The following is a 24,850-nucleotide window of genomic DNA, read 5'->3' on the forward strand; positions in this document are numbered from 1 at the left end:
CCAAAATCATCAAATGGGCAGAGGATCACTCTTGCCATCTATCAGCAATTCACATCCCAGGAGTGGACAACTGGGAAGCGGATTACCTGAGTCGTCAGACTTTCCATCCGGGGGAGTGGGAACTTCACCCGGAGGTTTTTGCCCAGTTAACCCAACTATGGGGCATTCCAGATCTGGATCTGATGGCGTCACGTCAGAACTCCAAAGTCCCATGTTACGGGTCCAGGTCCAGGGATCCCAAGGCGACATTGGTAGATGCCTTAGTAGCGCCTTGGTCGTTCGATCCAGCTTATGTCTTTCCACCGTTTCCCCTTCTCCTCCGGCTAGTAGCCAGGATCAAACAGGAGAAGGCTTCGGTAATTCTGATAGCTCCTGCAAGGCCACGCAGGACTTGGTATGCAGACCTGGTGAATGTCATCGGTTCCACCATGGAAGCTACCTTTGAGGCAGGACCTTCTAATTCAAGGTCCATTCGAACATCCAAACCTAGTTTCTCTGCAACTGACTGCTTGGAGATTGAACGCTTGATTCTAGCTAAGCGTGGGTTTTCGGAATCAGTTATAGATACCCTGATCCAGGCTAGAAAGCCTGTCACTAGGAAAATTTACCATAAGATATGGAGGAAATATCTTTGTTGATGTGAATCCAAAGGTTACTCATGGGGTAAGATTAGGATTCCAAGGATTCTAGCCTTTCTCCAAGAAGGATTGGAGAAAGGTTTGTCAGCTAGTTCCTTAAAAGGACAGATTTCCGCTCTGTCCGTTTTGTTACACAAGCGTCTGGCAGCGATGCCAGATGTTCAGGCGTTTGTACAGGCTTTAGTCAGAATCAAGCCTGTCTATAGACCTGTGGCTCCTCCATGGAGTCTAAATTTAGTTCTTTCAGTTCTTCAAGGGGTTCAGTTTGAACCTCTACATTCCATAGATATCAAGTTATTATCTTGGAAAGTTTTGTTTTTGGTAGCTATTTCTTATGCTAGAAGAGTTTCTGAATTGTCTGCTTTGCAGTGTAATTCACCTTACCTGGTGTTCCATGCAGATAAGGTTGTTTTACGTACCAGATCTGGTTTTCTTCCAAAAGTGGTTTCCAATAAGAATATTAACCAGGAGATAGTTGTTCCTTCTCTGTGTCCTAACCCAGTTTCTAACAAGGAACGTCTGTTGCACAATCTTGATGTGGTTCGTGCTTTAAAGTTCTATCTAAAAGCAACTAAAGACTTCAGACAAACATCGTCCTTGTTTGTCGTCTATTCTGGCAAGAGGAGAGGTCAAAAGGTGACTTCGACCTCTGTCCTTCTGGCTGAATAGCATTATCCGGTTGGCTTATGAGACTGCTGGAAGGCAGCCCCCTGAACGAATTACAGCTCACTCTACTAGAGCTGTGGCTTCCACATGTTCTTTCAAGAATGAGGCTTCTGTTGAACAGATCTGTAAGGCAGCGACTTGGTCTTCTCTGCATACATTTGCCAAATTTTACAAATTCAATACTTTTGCTTCTTCGGAGGCTATTTTTGGGAGAGAGGTTTTGCAAGCAGTGGTGCCTTCCGTTTAGGTTACCTGACTTGTTCCCTCCCTTCATCCGTGTCCTAAAGCTTTGGTATTGGTTCCCACAAGTAAGGATGAAGCCGTGGACCGGATACACCAATGTAGGAGAAAACAGAATTTATGTTTACCTGATAAATTTCTTTCTCCTACGGTGTATCCGGTCCACGGCCCACCCTGGCATTTTAGTCAGGCTTAAATTTATTTTTTTAAAACTACAGTCACCACTGCACCCTATGGTTCTCCTTTTTCTCCTAACCGTCGGTCGAATGACTGAGGGGGGGGCGGAGCCTGAGGGGAGCTATATGGACAGCTCTGCTGTGTGCTCTCTTTGCCACTTCCTGTAGGGATTGAGAATATCCCACAAGTAAGGATGAAGCCGTGGACCGGATACACCGTAGGAGAAAGAAATTTATCAGGTAAATATAAATTCTGTTTTTCCTCAGTTTGCTTTTTAAATTTCTTAGTTATAATAACTTTTCATCACCCTTTATTATAATGAGCTTTTGAGATATTCATGCTGATGACGTTCCTTCTGAAAGTTTTTTTAATTCAGTGGCTTGGTTTCAGTAAATGTTTCTGTTGTTCAATGGGTTATTGCAGTGGGACCTTGGTTAAGGATTGATATACTTGGTGATCGATCTGATTTGCAGAAGTTACACTAAATAACAATTTGTTGTTTGGGGCCTTGCGGTTAATGGGGTTAATACTGTGGGAATTGTGATTACGGGTCCCAGCTACCTAATAATGGAACCAGTATTACAGAGCAGGGTGTATTGGGTCTCCATGGATGAGAAGAGCAGTGACAACCCTCCTCCTACATAAATGTCAATCTTACCTTAGACCCCTCCCACTTAGTTTCGTCCAGAGTTTGAGGATCTGTGTGTCCCCTACAGTGTTACCTGATTGAAAGAATATTTGTAAGGTTATTTCTATACTTGGCATCTGGCTGCTGGAATTAGGCTGTGGCTGCAGTTGTCTCATTGCCTTCTTTCATGCTGGTAGGTATATAATTACTGAAAATTCAATCAAGTATGCACGCTTATACAAATATATTATGACAATTCTAATACAGTTTGCATACTGATCTTTGATTATCCTTTTTTCAGCTTCAGCTATCTTATGAGTTTAGAAGTTAAAGCTTTTAGCCATAAGCTTGCAGTTACTATTTTTCAGATCTGGTTGATGTATCGTAAGTTATCAAAGCATCATTGTTACTGTAACTTAAAGGGACAGTCTAACATAGAATTGTTATTGTTTTAAAAGATAGAAAATCCCTTTATTACCCATTTCCCAGTTTTGCATAACCAACACAGTTATATAAATACACTTTCTCTTGTTAAGTGTATCCAGTCCACGGATCATCCATTACTTGTGGGATATTCTCCTTCCCAACAGGAAGTTGCAAGAGGATCACCCACAGCAGAGCTGCTATATAGCTCCTCCCATCACTGCCATACCCAGTCATTCTCTTGCAACTCTCAACAAAGATGGACGTAGTAAGAGGAGAGTGGTGTATTATAGTTAGTTTTTTAACTTCAATCAAAAGTTTATTTTTAAATGGTACCGGAGTGTATTGTTTCATCTCAGGCAGCATTAGAAGAAGAATCTGCCTGTGATTTCTATGATCTTAGCAGAAGTAACTAAGATCCACTGCCGTTCTCACATATTCTGAGGAGTGAGGTAACTTCAGAGGGGGAATGGCGTGCAGGTTTTCCTGCAATAAGGTATGTGCAGTTAACATATTTCTAGGGATGGAATTTGCTAGAAAAATGCTGCTGATACCGGATTAATGTAAGTTAAGCCTTAAAAGCAGTGATAGCGACTGGTATCAGGCTTATTAACAGAGATACATACTCTTATAAAAGTGTAATATAAAACATTTGCTGGCATGTTAATCGTTTTTATATATGTTTGGTGACAAAACTTATTGGGGCCTAGTTTTTTTCCACATGGCTGGCTTGATTTTTGCCTAGAAACAGTTTCCTGAGGCTTTCCACTGTTGTAATATGAGTGGGAGGGGCCTTTTTTAGTGTTTTTCTGTGCAGATAAAAATACTGAGAGACATTCAGCTTCCCTCTGCATGATACAGGACATCTCTGAAGGGCTCAAAAGGCTTCAAAGTCGTGTTTGAGGAGGGTAACAACCACAGTAGACTGTGGCAGTTGTTGTGACTGTGTTTAAACATTTTTGTCATTTATTATTCTGTTTTTGTTATTAAGGGGTTAATCATCCATTTGCAAGTGGGTGCACTGCTCTGCTGACTTGTTACACTAACAAAATTTTTACAGTGTATGTAACTGCCTTTTCTTTCATGTAATTAGCAAGAGTCCATGAGCTAGTGACGTATGGGATATACATTCCTACCAGGAGGGGCAAAGTTTCCCAAACCTTAAAATGCCTATAAATACACCCCTCACCACACCCACAAATCAGTTTTACAAACTTTGCCTCCCATGGAGGTGGTGAAGTAAGTTTGTGCTAGATTCTACGTTGATATGCGCTCCGCAGCAGGTTGGAGCCCGGTTTTCCTCTCAGCGTGCAGTGAATGTCAGAGGGATGTGAGGAGAGTATTGCCTATTTGAATGCAATGATCTCCTTCTACGGGGTCTATTTCATAGGTTCTCTGTTATCGGTCGTAGAGATTCATCTCTTACCTCCCTTTTCAGATCGACGATATACTCTTATATATATATATATACCATTACCTCTGCTGATTTTCGTTTCAGTACTGGTTTGGCTTTCTACAAACATGTAGATGAGTGTCCTGGGGTAAGTAAGTCTTATTTTCTGTGACACTCTAAGCTATGGTTGGGCACTTTTTTATAAAGTTCTAAATATATGTATTCAAACATTTATTTGCCTTGACTCAGGATGTTCAACATTCCTTATTTTCAGACAGTCAGTTTCATATTTGGGATAATGCATTTGAATCAATCATTTTTTTCTTACCTTAAAAAATTTGACTTTTTTCCTGTGGGCTGTTAGGCTCGCGGGGGCTGAAAATGCTTCATTTTATTGCGTTATTCTTGGCGCGGACTTATTTGGCGCAAAATTGTCGGCGTTCCGGATGTGGCGTCATTTTTGGCGCCAAAAGCATTTAGGCGCCAAATAATGTGGGCGTCTTATTTGGCGCTAAAAAAATATGGGCGTCACTTTTGTCTCCACATTATTTAAGTCTCATTATTTATTGCTTCTGGTTGCTAGAAGCTTGTTCACTGGCATTTTTTTCCCATTCCTGAAACTGTCATTTAAGGAATTTGATCAATTTTGCTTTATATGTTGTTTTTTCTATTACATATCGCAAGATGTTCCACGTTGCAACTGAGTCAGAAGATACTTCAGGAAAATCGCTGCCCGGTGCTGGAGCTACCAATGCTAAGTGTATCACTTTTGGTATCTGTTCCTTCAGCTGTTGTTTGTATTAAATGTTATGACAAACTTGTTAATGCAGATAAAATTTCCTTTAGTACTGTTACATTACCTGTTGCTGTTCCGTCAACATCTAATACTCAGAGTGTTCCTGTTAACATAAGAGATTTTGTTTCTAAATCCATTAAGAAGGCTATGTCTGTTATTCCTCCTCCTAGTAAGCGTAAAAGGTCTTTTAAAACTTCTCATTTTTTCAGATGAATTTTTAAATGAACATCATCATTCTGATTCTGATAATGCTTCCTCTGGTTCAGGGGATTCTGTTTCAGAGGTTGATGCTGATAAATCTTCATATTTATTCAAAATGGAATTTATTTGTTCTTTACTTAAAGATGTCTTAATTGTATTAGAAATAGAGGAATCTGGTCCTCTTGATACTAAATCTAAACGTTTAAATAAGGTTTTTAAATCTCCTGTAGTTATTCCGGAAGTTTTTCCTATCCCTGATGCTATTTCTGAAGTAATTTCCAGGGAATTGAATAATTTGGGTAATTAATTTACTCCTTCTAAACGTTTTAAACAATTATATCCTGTGCCATCTGACAGATTAGAGTTTTGGGACAAAATCCCTAAGGTTGATGGGGCTATCTCTACTCTTGCTAAACGTACTACTATTCCTACGGCAGATAGTACTTCCTTTAAGGATCCTTTAGATAGGAAAATTGAATCCTTTCTAAGAAAAGCTTACTTATGTTCAGGTAATCTTCTTAGACCTGCTATATCTTTAGCGGATGTTGCTGCAGCTTCAACTTTTTGGTTGGAAGCTTTAGCGCAACAAGTAACAGATCATAATTCTCATAGCATTGTTAATTTTCTTCAACATGCTACTAATTTTATTTGTGATGCCATCTTTGATATCATTAGGTATATGTCTCTAGCTATTTTAGCTAGAAGAGCTTTATGGCTTAAAACTTGGAATGCTGATATGTCTTCTAAGTCAACTTTGCTTTCCCTTTCTTTCCAGGGTAATCAATTATTTGGTTCACAGTTGGATTCTATTATTTCAACTGTTACTGGGGGGAAAGGAACTTTTTTACCACAGGATAAAAAATCTAAAGGTAAATTTAGGTCTACTAATGGTTTTTGTTCCTTTCGTCACAATAAGGAACAAAAGCCTGATCCTTCCCCTACAGGAGCAGTATCAGTTTGGAAACCATCTCCAGTCTGGAATAAATCCAAGCCTTTTAGAAAGCCAAAGCCAGCTCCCAAGTCAACATGAAGGTGCGGCCCTCATTCCAGCTCAGCTGGTAGGGGGCAGATTACGATTTTTCAAAGAAATTTGGATCAATTCGATTCACAATCTTTGGATTCAGAACATTGTTTCACAAGGGTACAGAATAGGTTTCAAGATAAGGCCTCCTGCAAGAAGATTTTTTCTTTCCCGTGTCCCAGTAAATCCAGTGAAGGCTCAAGCATTTCTGAAATGTGTTTCCGATCTAGAGTTGGCTGGAGTAATTATGCCAGTTCCAGTTCTGGAACAGGGGCTGGGGTTTTACTCAAATCTTTTCATTGTACCAAAGAAGGAGAATTCCTTCAGACCAGTTCTGGATTTAAAAATATTGAATCATTATGTAAGGATACCAACATTCAAAATGGTAACGATAAGGACTATTCTGCCTTTTGTTCAGCAAGGGCATTATATGTCCACAATAGATTTACAAGATGCATATCTGCATATTCCGATTCATCCAGATCACTTTCAGTTTCTGAGATTCTCTTTCCTAGACAAGCATTACCAGTTTGTGGCTCTACCGTTTGGCCTAGCAACAGCTCCAAGGATTTTTACAAAGGTTCTCGGTGCCCTTCTGTCTGTAATCAGAGAACAGGGTATTGTGGTATTTCCTTATTTGGACGATATCTTGGTACTTGCTCAGTCTTCACATTTAGCAGAATCATACGAATCGACTTGTATTGTTTCTTCGAGAACATGGTTGGAGGATCAATTTACCAAAAAGTTAATTGATTCCTCAGACGAGGGTAACCTTTTTTAGGTTTCCAGATAGATTCAGTGTCCATAACTCTGTCTCTGAAAGACAAGAGACGTCTAAAATTGGTTTCAGCTTGTCGAAACCTTCAGTCTCAATCATTCCCTTCGGTAGCCTTATGCATGGAAATTCTAGGTCTTATGACTGCTGCATCGGACGCGATCCCCTTTGCTCGTTTTCACATGTGACCTCTTCCGCTCTGTATGCTGAACCAGTGGTGCAGGGATTATACAAAGATATCTCAATTAATATCTTTAAAACCGATTGTACGACACTCTCTCACGTGGTGGACAGACCACCATCGTTTAGTTCAGGGGGCTTCTTTTGTTCTTCCGACCTGGACTGTGATTTCAACAGATGCAAGTCTGACAGGTTGGGGAGCTGTTTGGCGGTCTCTGACAGCATAAGGGGTTTGGGAATCTCAGGAGGTGAGATTACCGATCAACATTTTGGAACTCCGTGCAATTTTCAGAGCTCTTCAGTCATGGCCTCTTCTAAAGAGAGAGTTGTTCATTTGTTTTGAGACGGACAATGTCACAACCGTGGCATATGTCAATCATCAAGGAGGGACTCACAGTCCTCTGGCTATGAAAGAATTATCTCGAATACTGGTATGGGCGGAATCCAGCTCCTGTCTAATTTCTGCGGTTCATATCCCAGGTATAGACAATTGGGAAGCGGATTATCTTAGTCGCCAAACTTTACATCCGGGCGAATGGTCTCTTCACCCAGAGGTATTTCTTCAGATTGTTCAAATGTGGGGACTTCCAGAAATAGATCTGATGGCTTCTCATCTAAACAAGAAGCTTCCCAGGTATCTGTCCAGATCCAGGGATCCTCAGGCGGAGGCAGTGGATGCATTGTCACTTCCTTGGAAGTATCATCCTGCCTATATCTTTCCGCCTCTAGTTCTTCTTCCAAGAGTGATTTCCAAGATTCTAAAGGAGTGCTCGTTTGTTCTGCTGGTGGCTCCAGCATGGCCTCACAGGTTTTGGTATGCGGATCTTGTCCGGATGGCCACTTGCCAACCGTGGACTCTTCCGTTAAGACCAGACCTTCTATCGCAAGGTCCTTTTTTCCATCAGGATCTTAAATTTGAAGGTATGGAGATTTAACGCTTGATTCTCAGTCATAGAGGTTTCTCTAACTCTGTGATTAATACTATGTTACAGGCTCGTAAATCTGTATCTAGGAAGATATATTATCGAGTCTGGAAGATTTACATTTCTTGGTGTTTTTCTCATCATTTTTCTTGGCATTCTTTTAGAATTCCGAGAATTTTACAGTTTCTTCAGGATGGTTTGGATAAAGGTTTGTCTGCAAGTTCCTTGAAAGGACAAATCTCTGCTCTTTCTGTTCTTTTTCACAGAAAGATTGCTAGTCTTCCTGATATTCATTGTTTTGTACAAGCTTTGTTTCGTATAAAACCTGTTATTAAGTCAATTTCTCCTCCTTGGAGTTTGAATTTGGTTCTGGGGGCTCTTCAAGCTCCTCCGTTTGAACCTATGCATTCGCTGGACATTAAATTACTTTCTTGGAAAGTTTTGTTTCTTTTGGCCATCTCTTCTGCTAGAAGAGTTTCTGAATTATCTGCTCTTTCTTGTGAGTCTCCTTTTCTGATTTTTCATCGGGATAAGACGGTGTTGCGAACTTCTTTTCAATTTTTACCTAAGGTTGTGAATTCTAACAACATTAGTAGAGAAATTGTGGTTCCTTCATTGTGTCCTAATCCTAAGAATTCTAAGGAAAGATCGTTGCATTCTTTGGATGTAGTTAGAGCTTTGAAATATTATGTTGAAGCTACTAAAAATTTCCGAAAGACTTCTAGTCTATTTGTTATCTTTTCCGGTTCTAGGAAAGGTCAGAAGGCCTCTGCCATTTCTTTGGCGTCTTGGTTAAAGTCTTTGATTCATCTTGCTTATGTCGAGTCGGGTAAAACTCCGCCTCAAAGGATTACAGCTCATTCTACTAGGTCAGTTTCTACTTCCTGGGTGTTTAGGAATGAAGCTTCGGTTGATCAGATTTGCAAAGCAGCAACTTGGTATTTGCATACTTTTACTAAATTCTACCATTTTGATGTGTTTTCTTCTTCTGAAGCAGTTTTTGGTAGAAAAGTACTTCAGGCAGCTGTTTCAGTTTGATTCTTCTGCTTATAATTTCAGTTTTTTTCATTATAAGATTTAAACTTTGTTTTGGGTGTGGATTATTTTCAGCGGAATTGGCTGTCTTTATTTTATCCCTCCCTCTCTAGTGACTCTTGCGTGGAAGATCTACATCTTGGGTATTCATTATCCCATACGTCACTAGCTCATGGACTGTTGCTAATTACATGAAAGAAAACATAATTTATGTAAGAACTTACCTGATAAATTCATTTCTTTCATATTAGCAAGAGTCCATGAGGCCCACCCTTTTTTTGTGGTGGTTATGATTTTTTTGTATAAAGCACAATTATTCCAATTCCTTATTTTTTATGCTTTTGCACTTTTTTTCTTATCACCCCACTTCTTGGCTATGCGTTAAACTGATTTGTGGGTGTGGTGAGGGGTGTATTTATAGGCATTTTGAGATTTGGGAAACTTTGCCCCTCCTGGTAGGAATGTATATCCCATACGTCACTAGCTCATGGACTCTTGCTAATATGAAAGAAATGAATTTATCAGGTAAGTTTTTACATAAATTATGTTTTCCTTAGGCTTTCCACTGTTGTAATATGAGTGGGAGGGGCCTTTTTTTAGTGCTTTCTGTGCATCTAAAAATACTGACAGAGACATTCAGTTTCCCTCTGCATGATCCAGGACATCTCTGGAGGGCTCAAAATGCTTCAAAGTCGTTTTTGAGGGAGGAAAAAAGCCACAGTAGAGCTGTGGCAGTTGTGAGAAAAAAAAAAAAAAAAAGTTTTTGTCTTTTATTATTCCAGTTTGGGTATTAAGGGGTTAATCATCCATTTGCAAGTGGGTGCAATGCTCTGCTAACTTGTTACATACACTGTAAAAATTTCGTTAGTGTAACTGCCTTTTTTCACTGTTATTTCCAATTTTGACAAAATTTGTGTTTCTTAAAGGTGCAGTAACGTTTTTTATATTGCTTGTAAACTTGTTTAAAGTGTTTTCCAAGCTTGCTAGTCTCATTGCTAGTCTGTTTAAACATGTCTGACACAGAGGAAACTACTTGTTCATTATGTTTGAAAGCCATGGTGGAGCCCCATAGGAGAATGTGTACTAAATGTATTGATTTCACCTTAAACAGTAAAGATCAGTCTCTAACTATAAAAGAAATATCACCAGAAGATTCTGTCGAGGGGGAAGTTATGCCGACTAACTCTCCCCACGTGTCAGACCCTTCACCTCCCGCTCAGGGGATGCACGCTAATATGGCGCCAATTACATCAGGGACGCCCATAGCGATTACCTTGCAGGACATGGCTGCAATCATGAATAATACCCTGTCAGAGGTATTATCCAGGTTGCCTGAATTAAGAGGCAAGCGCGATTGCTCTGGGGTTAGGAGAAATACAGAGCGCGCAGATGCTGTAAGGGCCATGTCTGATACTGCGTCACAATATGCAGATCATGAGGACGGAGAGCTTTAGTCTGTGGGTGACATCTTTGATTGGGGGAAACCTGATTCAGAGATTTCTAATTTTAAATTTAAGCTTGAGAACCTCCGTGTGTTGCTTGGGGAGGCATTAGCTGCTCTGAATGACTGTAACACAGTTGCAGTACCAGAGAAATTGTGTAGGCTGGATAAATACTATGCGGTACCGGTGTGTACTGATGTTTTTCCTATACCTAAAAGGCTTACAGAAATTATTAGCAAGGAGTGGGATAGACCGGGTGTGCCTTTTTCCCCACCTCCTATATTTAGAAAAATGTTTCCAATAGACGCCACTACACGGGACTTATGGCAGACAGTCCCTAAGGTGGAGGGAGCAGTTTCTACTTTAGCAAAGCGTACTACTATCCCGGTTGAGGACATTACTGGAGGTAAGGGTCATACCCTTTCTCAGGACAGGGCCAAATCAAAGGCCAAACAGTCTAATTTTCGTGCCTTTCGAAATTTCAAGGCAGGTGCAGCATCAACTTCCTCCGCTTCAAAACAAGAGGGAACTTTTGCTCAATCTAAGCAGGCCTGGAAACCTAACCAGTCCTGGAACAAAGGCAAGCAGGCCAGAAAGCCTGCTGCTGCCTCTAAGACAGCATGAAGGAACGGCCCCCTATCCGGCGACGGATCTAGTAGGGGGCAGACTTTCTCTCTTCGCCCAGGCGTGGGCAAGAGATGTTCAGGATCCCTGGGCGTTGGAGATCATATCTCAGGGATATCTTCTGGACTTCAAAGCTTCTCCTCCACGAGGGAGATTTCATCTTTCAAGGTTATCAGCAAACCAGATAAAGAAAGAGGCATTCCTACGCAGTGTGCAAGACCTCCTAGTTATGGGAGTGATCCATCCAGTTCCGCGGACGGAACAAGGACAGAGTTTTTATTCGAATTGGTTTGTGGTTCCCAAAAAAGAGGGAACCTTCAGACCAATTTTGGATCTAAAGATCTTAAACAAATTCCTCAGAGTTCCATCTTTCAAAATTGAAACTATTCGGACCATCCTACCCATGATCCAAGAAGGTCAGTACATGACCACAGTGGACTTAAAGGATGCCTACCTTCACATACCGATTCACAAAGATCATCATCAGTTTCTAAGGTTTGCCTTTCTAGACAGGCATTACCAATTTGTAGCTCTTCCCTTCGGGTTGGCTACAGCTCCGAGAATCTTTACAAAGGTTCTGGGCTTACTTCTGGCGGTTCTAAGACCGCGAGGCATAGCGGTGGCTCCGTATCTAGACGACATCCTGATGCAGGCGTCAAGCTTTCAAGTTGCCAAGTCTCATACAGAGATAGTTCTGGCATTTCTGAGGTCGCACGGGTGGAAAGTGAACGAGGAAAAGAGTTCTCTATCCCCACTCACAAGAGTCTCCTTCTTAGGGACTCTTTTATAGATTCTGTAGAAATGAAAATTTACCTGACGGAGTCCAGGTTATCAAAACTTCTAAATGCTTGCCGTGTTCTTCACTCCATTCCGCGCCCTTCGGTAGCTCAGTGAATGGAGGTAATCGGCTTAATGGTAGCGGCAATGGACATAGTGCCGTTTGCGCGCCTTCATCTCAGACCGCTGTAATTATGCATGCTGAGTCAGTGGAATGGGGATTACACAGATTTGTCCCCTCTGCTAAATCTGGATCAAGAGACCAGAGATTCTCTTCTCTGGTGGTTGTCTCGGGTACACCTGTCCAAGGGTATGACCTTTCGCAGGCAAGATTGGACAATTGTAACAACAGATGCCAGCCTTCTAGGTTGGGGTGCAGTCTGGAATTCCCTGAAGGCACAGGGATCGTGGACTCAGGAGGAGAAACTCCTTCCAATAAATATTCTGGAGTTAAGAGCGATATTCAATGCTCTTCTGGCTTGGCCTCAGTTAGCAATACTGAGGTTCATCAGATTTCAGTCGGACAACATCACGACTCTGGCTTACATCAACCATCAAGGGGGAACCAGGAGTTCCCTAGCGTTGTTAGAAGTCTCAAAAATAATTCGCTGGGCAGAGTACCACTCTTGCCACCTGTCAGCAATCCATATCCCAGGCGTGGAGAACTGGGAGGCGGATTTTCTAAGTCGTCAGACTTTCCATCCGGGGGAGTGGGAACTCCATCCGGAGGTGTTTGCTCAGTTGATTCATCGTTGGGGCAAACCAGAGTTGGATCTCATGGCGTCTCCCCAGAATGCCAAGCTTCCTTGTTACGGATCCAGGTCCAGGGACCCAGAAGCAACGCTGATGGATGCTCTAGCAGCGCCTTGGTTCTTCAACCTGGCTTATGTGTTTCCACCGTTTCCTCTGCTCCCTCGACTGATTGCCAAAATCAAACAGGAGAGATCATCGGTGATTCTGATAGCACCTGCGTGGCCACGCAGGACTTGGTATGCAGACCTAGTGGACATGTCATCCTTTCCACCATGGACTCTGCCTCTAAGACAGGACCTTCTGATACAAGGTCCTTTCAATCATCCAAATCTAATTTCTCTGAGACTGACTGCATGGAGATTGAACGCTTGATTCTATCAAAGCGTGGCTTCTCAGAGTCAGTCATTGATACTTTAATACAGGCACGAAAGCCTGTTACCAGGAAAATCTACCACAAGATATGGAGTAAATATCTTTATCGGTGTGAATTCAAGAATTACTCATGGAGTAAGGTTAGGATTCCTAGAATATTGTCTTTTCTCCAAGAGGGCTTGGACAAAGGATTATCAGCTAGTTCCTTAAAGGGACAGATTTCTGCTCTGTCTATTCTTTTGCACAAGCGTCTGGCAGAGGTTCCAGACGTCCAGGCATTTTGCCAGGCTTTGGTTAGAATTAAGCCTGTGTTTAAACCTGTTGCTCCCCCTTGGAGCTTCAACTTGGTTCTTAAAGTTCTTCAAGGAGTTCAGTTTGAACCCCTTCATTCCATTGATATTAAACTTTTATCTTGGAAAGTTCTGTTTTTGATGGCTATTTCCTTGGCTCGGAGAGTCTCTGAGCTATCTGCCTTACAATGTGATTCTCCTTATCTGATTTTTCATGCAGATAAGGTAGTCCTGCTTACCAAACCTGGGTTTTTACTTAAGGTGGTTTCTAACAAGAATATCAATCAAAAGATTGTTGTTCCATCATTGTGTCCTAATCCTTCTTCAAAGAAGGAACGTCTTTTACATAATCTGGACGTAGTCTGTGCCTTGAAGTTTTACTTAAAGGCTACTAAAGATTTTCGCCAAACATCTAACCTGTTTGTTGTTTACTCTGGACAGAGGAGAGGTCAGAAGGCCTCGGCAACCTCTCTTTCTTTTTGGCTTCGGAGTATAATACGTTTAGCCTATGAGACTGCTGGACGGCAGCCCCCTGAAAGGATTACAGCTCATTCTACTAGAGCTGTGGCTTCCACCTGGGCCTTTAAAAATGAGGCCTCTGTTGAACAGGTTTGCAAGGCCGCGACTTGGTCTTCGCTTCACACTTTTTCCAAATTTTACAAATTTGATACTTTTGCTTCTTCGGAGGCTGTCTTTGGGAGAAAGGTTCTTCAGCCAGTGGTTCCTTCCGCTTAATCCTGCCTTGTACCTCCCATCATCCGTGTACTTTAGCTTTGGTATTGGTATCCCATAAGTAATGGATGATCCGTGGACTGGATACACTTAACAAGAGAAAACATAATTTATGCTTACCTGAAAAATTTATTTCTCTTATAGTGTAACCAGTCCACGGCCCGCCCTGTCCTTTTAAGGCAGGTCTAAATTTTAATTAAACTACAGTCACCACTGCACCCTATGGTTTCTCCTTTCTCTGTTTGTTTTCGGTCGAATGACTGGATATGACAGTTAGGGGAGGAGCTATGTAGCAGCTCTGCTGTGGGTGATCCTCTTGCAACTTCCTGTTGGGAAGGAGAATATCCCATAAGTAATGGATGATCCGTGGACTGGATACACTACAAGAGAAATAAATTTATCAGGTAAGCATAAATTATGTTTCTCCTGTTAAGTGTAGTCAGTCCACGGGTCATCCATTACTTATGGGATTATAACTCCTCCCTAACAGGAAGTGCAAGAGGATCACCCAAGCAGAGCTGCTATATAGCTCCTCCCCTCTACGTCATATCCAGTCATTCTCTTGCACCTAACTAAAGATAGGACGTGTGAGAGGACTGTGGTGTGTTAAACTTAGTTTTTATTTCTTCAATCAAAAGTTTGTTATTTTAAACGGCACCGGAGTGTGTTGTTTGTTCTCAGGCAGCATTAGAAGAAGAATCTGCCTGAGTTTTCTAAGATCTTAGCGGTCGTAACTAAGATCCACTTGCTGTTCTCGGCCATTCTGAGGAGTGAGGTAACTTCAGAACAGGGGATAGCATGCAGGGCCCACCTGCAAGGAGGTATGTGCAGTAAATTATTTTCTAAGGAATGGAATTGACTGAGAAAATACTGCTAATACCGATGTAATGTAAGTGCAGCCTTAAATGCAGTAGTAGCGACTGGTATCAGGCTGATATGTATGTATGTATACTCTGAGGTATTTCTGGGGAATGGAATTTCACTAAGAAAATACTGTCAATATTAAAGTAATATTTGAGCCTGCACTGCAGTGAAAGCGACTAGCAGCAGGCTTATTAATAACACTTCATAATTTTCAATTTTAAAACGTTTACTGGCATGTTAATCGTTTTTTCTGAGGTACTTGGTGATAAAACTTTATGGGCATGATTTTTACCACATGGCTGTCGTTTTTTTCTGCATAAAAACAGTTTACTGAGCTTCCCCACTGTTGTAATATGAGTGGGAGGGGCCTATTTTAGCGCTTTATTGCGCAGTAAAAATTTTGTCACAGTCTTCCTATTTCTTCCTCCATGATCCAGGACGTCTCTACAGAGCCCAGGGGTCTCCAAAACTAGTTTTGAGGGAGGTAATCAGTCACAGCAGACCTGTGACAGTGTGTTTGACTGTGATAAAAACGTTTATTATTTCAACTGTTATCCGTTTTGGGTATTAAGGGGTTAATCATCCTTTTGCTGGTGGGTGCAATCCTCTGCTAACTTTATACATTTTCTGTTAAAATTTGGTTGTTTTAACATATTTGGTTCATTGTTAATTCAACTGTGTCACATTTTTATGTTTCTTAAAGGCGCAGTAGCGTTTTTTATATAGCTTGTAAATTTATTTAAAAGTTTTTTCCAAGCTTGCTAGTATTATTGCTAGTCTGTTTAAACATGTCTGACACAGATGAATCTGTTTGTTCACTATGTTTAAAAGCCAATGTGGAGCCCAATAGAAATTTGTGCACACAATGTATAGATGTTACTTTGAATAAAAGTCAAACTTTATATGTTAAAAAAATATCACCAGACAACGAGGGGAAAGTTATGCCGACTAACTCTCCTCACGTGTCAGTACCTTCGCCTCCCACTCAGGAGGTGCGTGATTTTGTGGCGCCAAGTACATCAGGGCGGCCCATACAAATCACTTTGCAAGACATGGCTAATGTTATGACTGAAGTACTATCTAAATTGCCAGAATTAAGAGGTAAACGCGATCACTCTGGGGTAAGAACAGAGTGCGCTGATAATGGTAGAGCCATGTCTGATACTGCGTCACAATTTGCAGAACATGAGGACGGAGAGCTTCATTCTGTGGGTGACAGATATGATCCAAGTAAACTGGATTCAGAGATTTCAAATTTTAAATTTAAGCTTGAGAACCTCCGTGTATTACTAGGGGAAGTATTAGCGGCTCTGAATGATTGTAACACGGTTGCAATTCCAGAGAAAGTATGTAGGCTGGATAAATATTTTGCGGTACCGGCGTGTACTGACGTTTTTCCTATACCTAAAAGGCTTACAGAAATTGTTAACAAGGAGTGGGATAGACCCGGTGTGCCCTTTTCACCCCCTCCTATATTTAGAAAAATGTTTCCAATAGACGCCACCACACGGGACCTATGGCAGACGGTCCCTAAGGTGGAGGGAGCAGTTTCTACTCTGGCTAAGCGCACCACTATCCCGGTGGAGGATAGCTGTGCTTTTTCAGATCCAATGGATAAAAAGTTAGAGGGTTACCTTAAGAAAATGTTTGTTCAGCAAGGTTTTATATTACAACCCCTTGCATGCATCGCGCCTGTCACTGCTGCGGCGGCATTCTGGTTTGAGTCTCTGGAAGAGACCCTTAGCACAGCTCCATTGGATGAGATTATGAACAAGCTTAAAGCCCTTAAAGCTAGCTAATTCATTTATTTCTGATGCCGTAGTACACTTAACCAAACTTACGGCTAAGAACTCCGGATTCGCCATTCAAGCGCGCAGAGCGCTGTTGCTTAAATCCTGGTCAGCTGATGTGACTTCTAAATCTAAATTGCTTAATATTCCTTTCAAAGGGCAGACATTATTCGGGCCCGGCTTGAAAGAAATTATCGCTGACATTACTGGAGGTAAGGGCCATGCCCTGCCTCAAGACAGGGCCAAACCAAAGGCTAAACAGTCTAATTTTCGTGCCTTTCGTAATTTCAAGGCAGGAGCAGCATCAACTTCCTCCGCTCCAAGACAGGAAGAAACTGTTGCTCGCTACAGACAGGGCTGGGAACCTAACCAGTCCTGGAACAAGGGCAAGCAGGCCAGAATACCTGCTGCTGCCCCTAAGACAGCATGAAGTGAGGGCCCCCGATCCGGAAACGGATATAGTAGGGGGCAGACTTTCTCTCTTTGCCCAGGCTTGGGCAAGAGATGTCCAGGATCCCTGGGCGTTGGAAATCATATCTCAGGGATATCTTCTGGACTTCAAAGCTTCTCCTCCACAAGGGAGATTTCATCTTTCAAGGTTATCAGCAAACCAGATAAAGAAAGAGGCGTTTCTACGCTGTGTACAAGACCTCTTACTAATGGGATTGATCCACCCAGTTCCGCGGTCGGAACACGGTCAAGGATTCTATTCAAATCTGTTTGTGGTTCCCAAAAAAGAGGGAACCTTCAGACCAATCTTGGACTTAAAGATCCTAAACAAATTCCTAAGAGTTCCATCGTTCAAAATGGAAACTATTCGAACCATCTTACCCATGATCCAAGAGGGTCAGTACATGACCACAGTGGATTTAAAGGATGCCTACCTTCACATACCGATTCACAAGGATCATTACCGGTATCTAAGATTTGCCTTCCTAAACGGGCATTACCAGTTTGTAGCTCTTCCCTTCGGGTTAGCTACTGCTCCAAGAATCTTTACAAAGGTTCTGGGCTCTCTTCTGGCGGTACTAAGACCGCGAGGCATAGCGGTAGCTCCGTACCTAGACGACATTCTGATACAAGCGTCAAGTTTCCAAACTGCCAAGTCTCATACAGAGTTAGTTCTGGCATTTCTAAGGTCGCATGGGTGGAAGGTGAACGTAGAAAAGAGTTCTCTATTGCCACTCACAAGAGTTCCCTTTCTAGGGACTCTTATAGATTCTGTAGAAATGAAAATTTACCTGACGGAGGACAGGTTATCAAAACTTCTAAATGCTTGCCGTGTCCTTCATTCCATTCAACACCCGTCAGTGGCTCAGTGCATGGAGGTAATCGGCTTAATGGTAGCAGCAATGGACATAGTACCATTTGCGCGCCTGCTCAGGGATCATGTACTCAGGAGGAGAGACTCCTTCCAATAAACATTCTGGAATTAAGAGCAATTTTCAATGCTCTTCTGGCTTGGCCTCAGTTAGCAACTCTGAGGTTCATCAGGTTTCAGTCGGACAACATCACGACTGTGGCTTACATCAACCATCAGGGAGGGACAAGGAGTTCCCTAGCGATGATGGAAGTCTCAAAGATAATTCGCTGGGCAGAGTCTCACTCTTGCCACCTGTCAGCGATCCACATCCCAGGCGTGGAGAACTGGGAGGCGGATTTTCTAAGTCGCCAGACCTTTCATCCGGGGGAGTGGGAACTTCATCCGGAGGTGTTTGCCCAACTGTTTCATCATTGGGGCAAACCAGATCTGGATCTCATGGCGTCTCGCCAGAACTCCAAGCTTCCTTGTTACGGATCCAGGTCCAGGGACCCGGGAGCGGTGCTGATAGATGCTCTGACAGCACCTTGGGTCTTCAACATGGCTTATGTGTTTCCACCTTTCCCGATGCTTCCTTGATTGATTGCCAGGATCAAACAGGAGAGAGCATCTGTGATTCTAATAGCGCATGCGTGGCCACGCAGGACCTGGTATGCAGATCTAGTGGACATGTCGTCCTGTCCACCATGGTCTCTGCCTCTGAGACAGGACCTTCTGATTCAGGGTCCTTTCAAACATCCAAATCTAATTTCTCTGAGGCTGACTGCATGGAGATTGAACGCTTGATTCTATCAAAGCGTGGATTCTCGGAGTCAGTGATTGAAACCTTAATACAGGCTAGGAAACCTGTTACCAGGAAAATTTACCATAAAATATGGCGTAAATACTTATATTGGTGCGAATCCAAGAGTTACTCATGGAGTAAGGTTAGGATTCCTAGGATATTGTCTTTTCTACAAGAGGGTTTAGAAAAGGGTTTATCTGCTAGTTCGTTAAAGGGACAGATTTCAGCTCTGTCTATCCTTTTACACAAACGTCTGGCAGAAGTTCCAGACGTTCAGGCTTTTTGTCAGGCTTTGGCTAGGATTAAGCCTGTGTTTAAGACTGTTGGTCCGCCGTGGAGCTTAAACTTAGTTCTTAACGTTCTGCAAGGTGTTCCGTTTGAACCCCTTCATTCCATCGATATCAAGCTGTTATCTTGGAAAGTTCTGTTTTTAATGGCTATTTCCTCGGCTCGAAGAGTCTCTGAGTTATCGGCCTTACATTGTGATTCTCCTTATCTGATTTTTCATTCAGACAAGGTAGTTCTGCGTACTAAACCTGGGTTCTTACCTAAGGTAGTCACTAACAAGAATATCAATCAAGAGATTGTTGTTCCATCATTGTGCCCTAACCCTTCTTCAAAGAAGTAACAACTTTTGCATAATTTGGACGTAGTCCGTGCCCTGAAATTTTATTTGCAGGCAACTAAAGATTTTCGTCAAACTTCTTCCCTGTTTGTAGTTTATTCTGGACAGAGGAGAGGTCAAAAAGCTTCGGCTACCTCTCTCTCTTTTTGGCTTCGTAGCATAATACGTTTAGCCTATGAGACTGCTGGACAGCAGCCTCCTGAAAGGATTACAGCTCATTCTACTAGAGCTGTGGCTTCCACTTGGGCCTTTAAGAATGAGGCCTCTGTTGAACAGATTTGCAAGGCTGCAACTTGGTCTTCACTTCACACTTTTTCAAAATTTTACAAATTTGACACTTTTGCTTCTTCGGAGGCTGTTTTTGGGAGAAAGGTTCTACAGGCAGTGGTTCCTTCCGTGTAAAGATCCTGCCTGTCCCTCCCGTCATCCGTGTACTTTTAGCTTTGGTATTGGTATCCCATAAGTAATGGATGACCCGTGGACTGACTACACTTAACAGGAGAAAATATAATTTATGCTTACCTGATAAATTCATTTCTTCTGTAGTGTAGTCAGTCCACGGCCCGCCCTGTTTTTACGGCAGGTCTAAATTTTAATTAAACTCCAGTCACCACTGCACCCTATAGTTTCTCCTTTCTCGTATGGTTTCGGTCGAATGACTGGATATGACGTAGAGGGGAGGAGCTATATAGCAGCTCTGCTTGGGTGATCCTCTTGCACTTCCTGTTAGGGAGGAGTTATAATCCCATAAGTAATGGATGACCCGTGGACTGACTACACTACAGGAGAAATTTATCAGGTAAGCATAAATTATATTTTTTCATACTTCGTTAGGTTTTCTTCCATAAGTGTTTTCAGACTGCAATACTAATCAGGAAATGTTTGTTCCCTCTCTATGGCCTAATCCGCCTCATAAGGAACTTTTGTTGCACAACTTGGATGTTGTGCGTGCTCTTAAATTATATCTACAGGCGACTACGGTTCTTCGCCAGTGTTTGTTTCTCTGGGAAACGTAAATGTGAGAAAGCTACTGCTACTTCTCTTTCTCTCTGAGAAGTATAATTCGTATTTTTTTTGAGACTGCTGGACAGCAACCTCCTGAGAAAATACGGCTTATTCCACGAGAGCTGTTTCCTCTTCTTGGGCTTTCAAAAATGAATCTTCTATGGGACAAATTTGCAAGGCTGCAACTTGGTTTTCTCTGCATACTTTTTCCAAATTGTATAAATTTGATTTTGTCTTGGCTGATGCCTCTTTTGGGAGAAAGGTTCTTCAAGCAGTGTGGTGCCTTCTGTTTAGGTCTCCCTGTCTGTCCTGTTTAGGCCTCCCTATTCATTTGTGTCCTCTAGCTTGGATATTGGTTCCCAACAGTAATTGATGAAGCCGTGGACTCACCATATCTTATTAAAGAAAAGAAAATTTATGCTTACCTGATTAATCTCTTTTCTCTTGTAAGGTGTATCCAGTCCACGGGTTCATCCATGTGGGATATTCTCCTTCCCAACAGGAAGTTGCAAGAGAACACCCACAGCAGAGCTGTCTATATAGCTTCTCCCCTAACTGCCACCCCCAGTCATTCTCTTGCAACTCTCGACAAGAAAGGAAGTATCAAGAGATATGTGGTGACTTGTAGTTTTACCTTCAATCAAGAGTTGTTATTTTTAAACGGTACCGGTGTTGTACTGTTTTACTCTCAGGCAGAAATTAGAGGAAGAATTCAGCCTGGAGGTTTGATGATCTTGGCGGTTTGTAACTAAGGTCCATTGCTGTTCTCACACATAACTGATGAATATGGGAAAACTTCAGTTGGGGGAACGGTCTGCAGATTACCTGCTTTGGGGTATGTTCAGTATTTTTATTTCTAGAGAGATGAATAAGTTCTAGAAAATACTGACAGAGCCTTGTGTATTTGACGTAAGCCTGATGCAGTGATTTAACAGCGACTGGGATCATGCTTACAAAACAGGGCAATACTCATGTTAATAATCATATTACTTAGTGACAAAACGTTTACATGATTTCATAAATAGGAAGTTTTTTCTCTGAGGGAGATAAGTCTTTATTTGGGGCCTAGTTTCCACATGGCTAGTCAGATACTCCTAGGAGTATTTTCTTAAGGCCCTTCTAACATCCAGTACATGGTGGGAGGGGCCTATTTTAGCACTCTAACTGCGCAGTTTTAATTCAGACTGAGACATCCAGCTTCCCTAGAGGTTTTTCTCTGGCATCGGAGGACCATTTCAAAGGTGGTATTTCTGCACAAAATCGTATTTGAGGGCAGGTAGGAGCCTCAGCAGAGCTGTGGCAAGGTGCTCAATTGACTTAACGTTTTTCAATCCGGTTTGGGGCCTAAGGGGTTAATCATCCATTTGCAAGTGGGTGCAATGTTGCTTTAGTCCCTTACACACAATGTAAAAATTTCAAAGACTTTACTATATTTTTACACTGTTTTGCAGTTTAAGTTTTAGTTTTTTTTCTCTTAAAGGCACAGTAACGTTTTTGATTAATTGCTGTTTCACCTTTATTAAAGTGTTTTCCAAGCTTGCTTGTCTCGTTACTAGTCTGTTAAACATGTCTGACATATAGGAAACTCCTTGTTCAATATGTTTGGAAGCCATTGTGGAACCCCCTCTTAGAATGTGTACCAAATGTACTGATATTTCTATAAACTATAAAGACATCTAGCGCGTCTAATTCTTTTACCTTACAGGACATGGCGGCAGTTATGAATGCTACCCTCTCAGAGGTATTCTCCAAACTGCCAGGGCTACAAGGAAAGCGAGACATCCCTGGGGCTAGAACTAATGCAGAGCTTTCTGACGCTTTAATGCCTGTGTCCGATATACCCTCACAATACTCAGAAGCCGAGGCAGGTGAGCTTCTATCTGTGGGTGACCTTTCAGACTCAGGGAAGGCGTTACTTCAGTCTGATTCTGAAATGACAGCGTTTAAATTTAAGCTTGAACACCTCCGCTTATTGCTTAGGGAGGTTTTAGCGACTCTGGATGACTGTGACCCCATTGTGGTTCCAGAGAAATTGTGTAAAATGGACAAATACTTTGCAGTGCCTATTTACACTGATGCTTTTCCAGTCCCTAAGAGGTTTTCGGAAATTATTACTAAGGAATGGGATAGACCAGGTGTGCCGTTCTCTCCCCCTCCTGCTTTCAAAAAGATGTTTCCCATAGATGCCGCCATACGGGACTCATGGCAGACGGTTCCTAAGGTGGAGGGAGCAGTCTCTACCCTAGCTAAGCGTACAACTATCCCCGTCGAGGACAGTTGTGCTTTCCTAGATCCTATGCATAAAAAATTGGAGGGTCTCCTTAAAATTTTTATACATCAAGGTTTTATTCTCCAGCCTCTTGCATGCATTGCCCCAGTTACTGCTGCAGCGGCTTTTTGGTTTGAGTCTCTTGAGGAGGCTCTACAGGTAGAGACCCCGCTAGACGATATTCTAGACAGAATTAAAGCTCTTAAGTTAGCTAACTCCTTTATTTCTGACGCCATTTTTCATTTAGCCAAGCTAACGGCTAAGAATTCAGGTTTTGCCATTTTGGCGCGTAGGGCGCTTTGGCTTAAGTCCTGGTCAGCAGACGTTACTTCAAAGTCTAAGCTTCTTAACATCCCCTTCAAGGGACAGACCCTATTCGGGCCCGGTCTGAAGGAGATCATTTCTGATATTACTGGAGGAAAAGGTCACGCCCTTCCTCAGGATAGGTCCAATAAGTTAAGAACCAAACAGAATAATTTTCGTTCCTTTCGAAACTTCAAGAGTGCCGCAGCTTCTGTTTCCTCTAATGCAAAACAAGAGGGAAATTTTGCCCAGTCCAAACCAGTCTGGAGACCTAACCAGGCTTGGAACAAGGAGAAGCAGGCCAAGAAACCTGCGACTGCCTCTAAGACAGCATGAAGGAGTAGACCTCGATCCGGGACCGGATCTAGTAGGGGGCAGACTTTCTCTCTTTACCCAGGCTTGGGCAAGAGACGTCCAGGATCCCTGGGCATTAGAGATTGTTTCCCAGGGATATCTTCTGGACTTCAAAGCTTCATCTCCAAAGGGGAGATTTAATCTCTCACAATTATCTGCAAACCAGATAAAGAGAGAGGCATTCTTACGTTGTGTTCAAGACCTACTGGTTATGGGAGTGATCCACCCAGTTCCAAGGGAGGAACAGGGGCAGGGCTTCTATTCAAATCTGTTTATAGTTTCCAAAAAAGAGGGAACTTTCAGACCAATCTTTGATCTCACGATCCTAAACAAATTTCTCAGGGTCCCATCCTTCAAGATGGAGACTATCCGAACCATCCTCCCTATGATCCAGGAGGGTCAATATATGACTACCGTGGACTTAAAGGATGCTTATCTCCACATTCCGATTCACAGAGATCATCATCCGTTCCTCAGGTTCGCCTTCTTAGACAGGCATTACCAGTTTGTGGCTCTTCCCTTCGGGTTAGCCACGGCACCAAGAATCTTTACGAAGATTCTAGGCTCCCTACTGGCGGTTCTAAGGCCACGGGGCATAGCAGTGACTCCTTACCTAGACGACATTCTGATACAGGCGTCGACTTTTCAAATCGCCAAGTCCCATACGGACATTGTTCTGGCCTTTCTGAGGTCTCACGGGTGGAAGGTGAACGAAGAAAAGAGTTCTCTCTCCCCTCTCACAAGAGTTTCCTTCCTAGGAACACTGATAGATTCAGTAGAAATGAATGTCAGGTTATCAAAGCTTCTAACTTCCTGCCTTGCTCTTCATTCCACTTCTCGGCAGTCAGTGGCTCAGTGTATGGAAGTAATCGGCCTAATGGTAGTGACAATGGACATAGTTCCGTTTGCCCGCCTACATCTAAGACCACTGCAACTTTGCATGCTCAAACAGTGGAATGGGGATTACACAGATTTGTCCCTCTGCTAAATCTGGATCAAGAGACCAGGGATTCTCTTCTCTGGTGGTTATCTCGGGTCCATCTGTCCAGGGGAATAAGTTTCCGCAGGCCAGAGTGGACTATAGTGACGACAGATGCAAGCCTTCTGGGCTGGGGCGCGGTCTGGAACTCCCTGAAGGCTCAGGGTTGTGGACTCAGGAGGAAGCCCTCCTTCCGATAAACATTCTGGAACTGAGAGCGATATTCAATGCTCTTCAGGCTTGGCCTCAACTAGCTGCGGTCAGGTTCATCAGATTACAGTCGGACAATATCACGACTAGCCTATATCAACCATCAGGGGGGAGCAAGAAGCCCCCTGGCAATGTTGGAGGTTTCAAAGATAATTCTATGGGCAGAGGTTCACTCTTGTCATCTCTCAGCTATCCATATCTCAGGAGTAGAGAACTGGGAGGCGCATTTTCTAAGTCGGCAGACTTTTCATCCGGTGGGA

At 42.5% G+C, this 24,850-nt stretch overlaps 1 protein-coding gene across 1 annotated transcript in view; it reads left to right on the top strand.

Moving 5' to 3' along the window:
• Positions 1 to 24,850, top strand: part of PDS5A (PDS5 cohesin associated factor A) — a 1,179,407-nt gene that overhangs the window by 392,833 nt on the left and 761,724 nt on the right. Inside the window, exon 11 of the mRNA XM_053700274.1 lies at positions 2,718 to 2,733. Coding sequence (XP_053556249.1) covers positions 2,718 to 2,733 — 16 coding nt within the window. The remainder of the gene's footprint in view (positions 1 to 2,717; positions 2,734 to 24,850) is intronic.

The sequence above is a fragment of the Bombina bombina genome, chromosome 2 (assembly GCF_027579735.1).
Source record: "Bombina bombina isolate aBomBom1 chromosome 2, aBomBom1.pri, whole genome shotgun sequence".
NCBI classification, from domain to species: domain Eukaryota; kingdom Metazoa; phylum Chordata; class Amphibia; order Anura; family Bombinatoridae; genus Bombina; species Bombina bombina.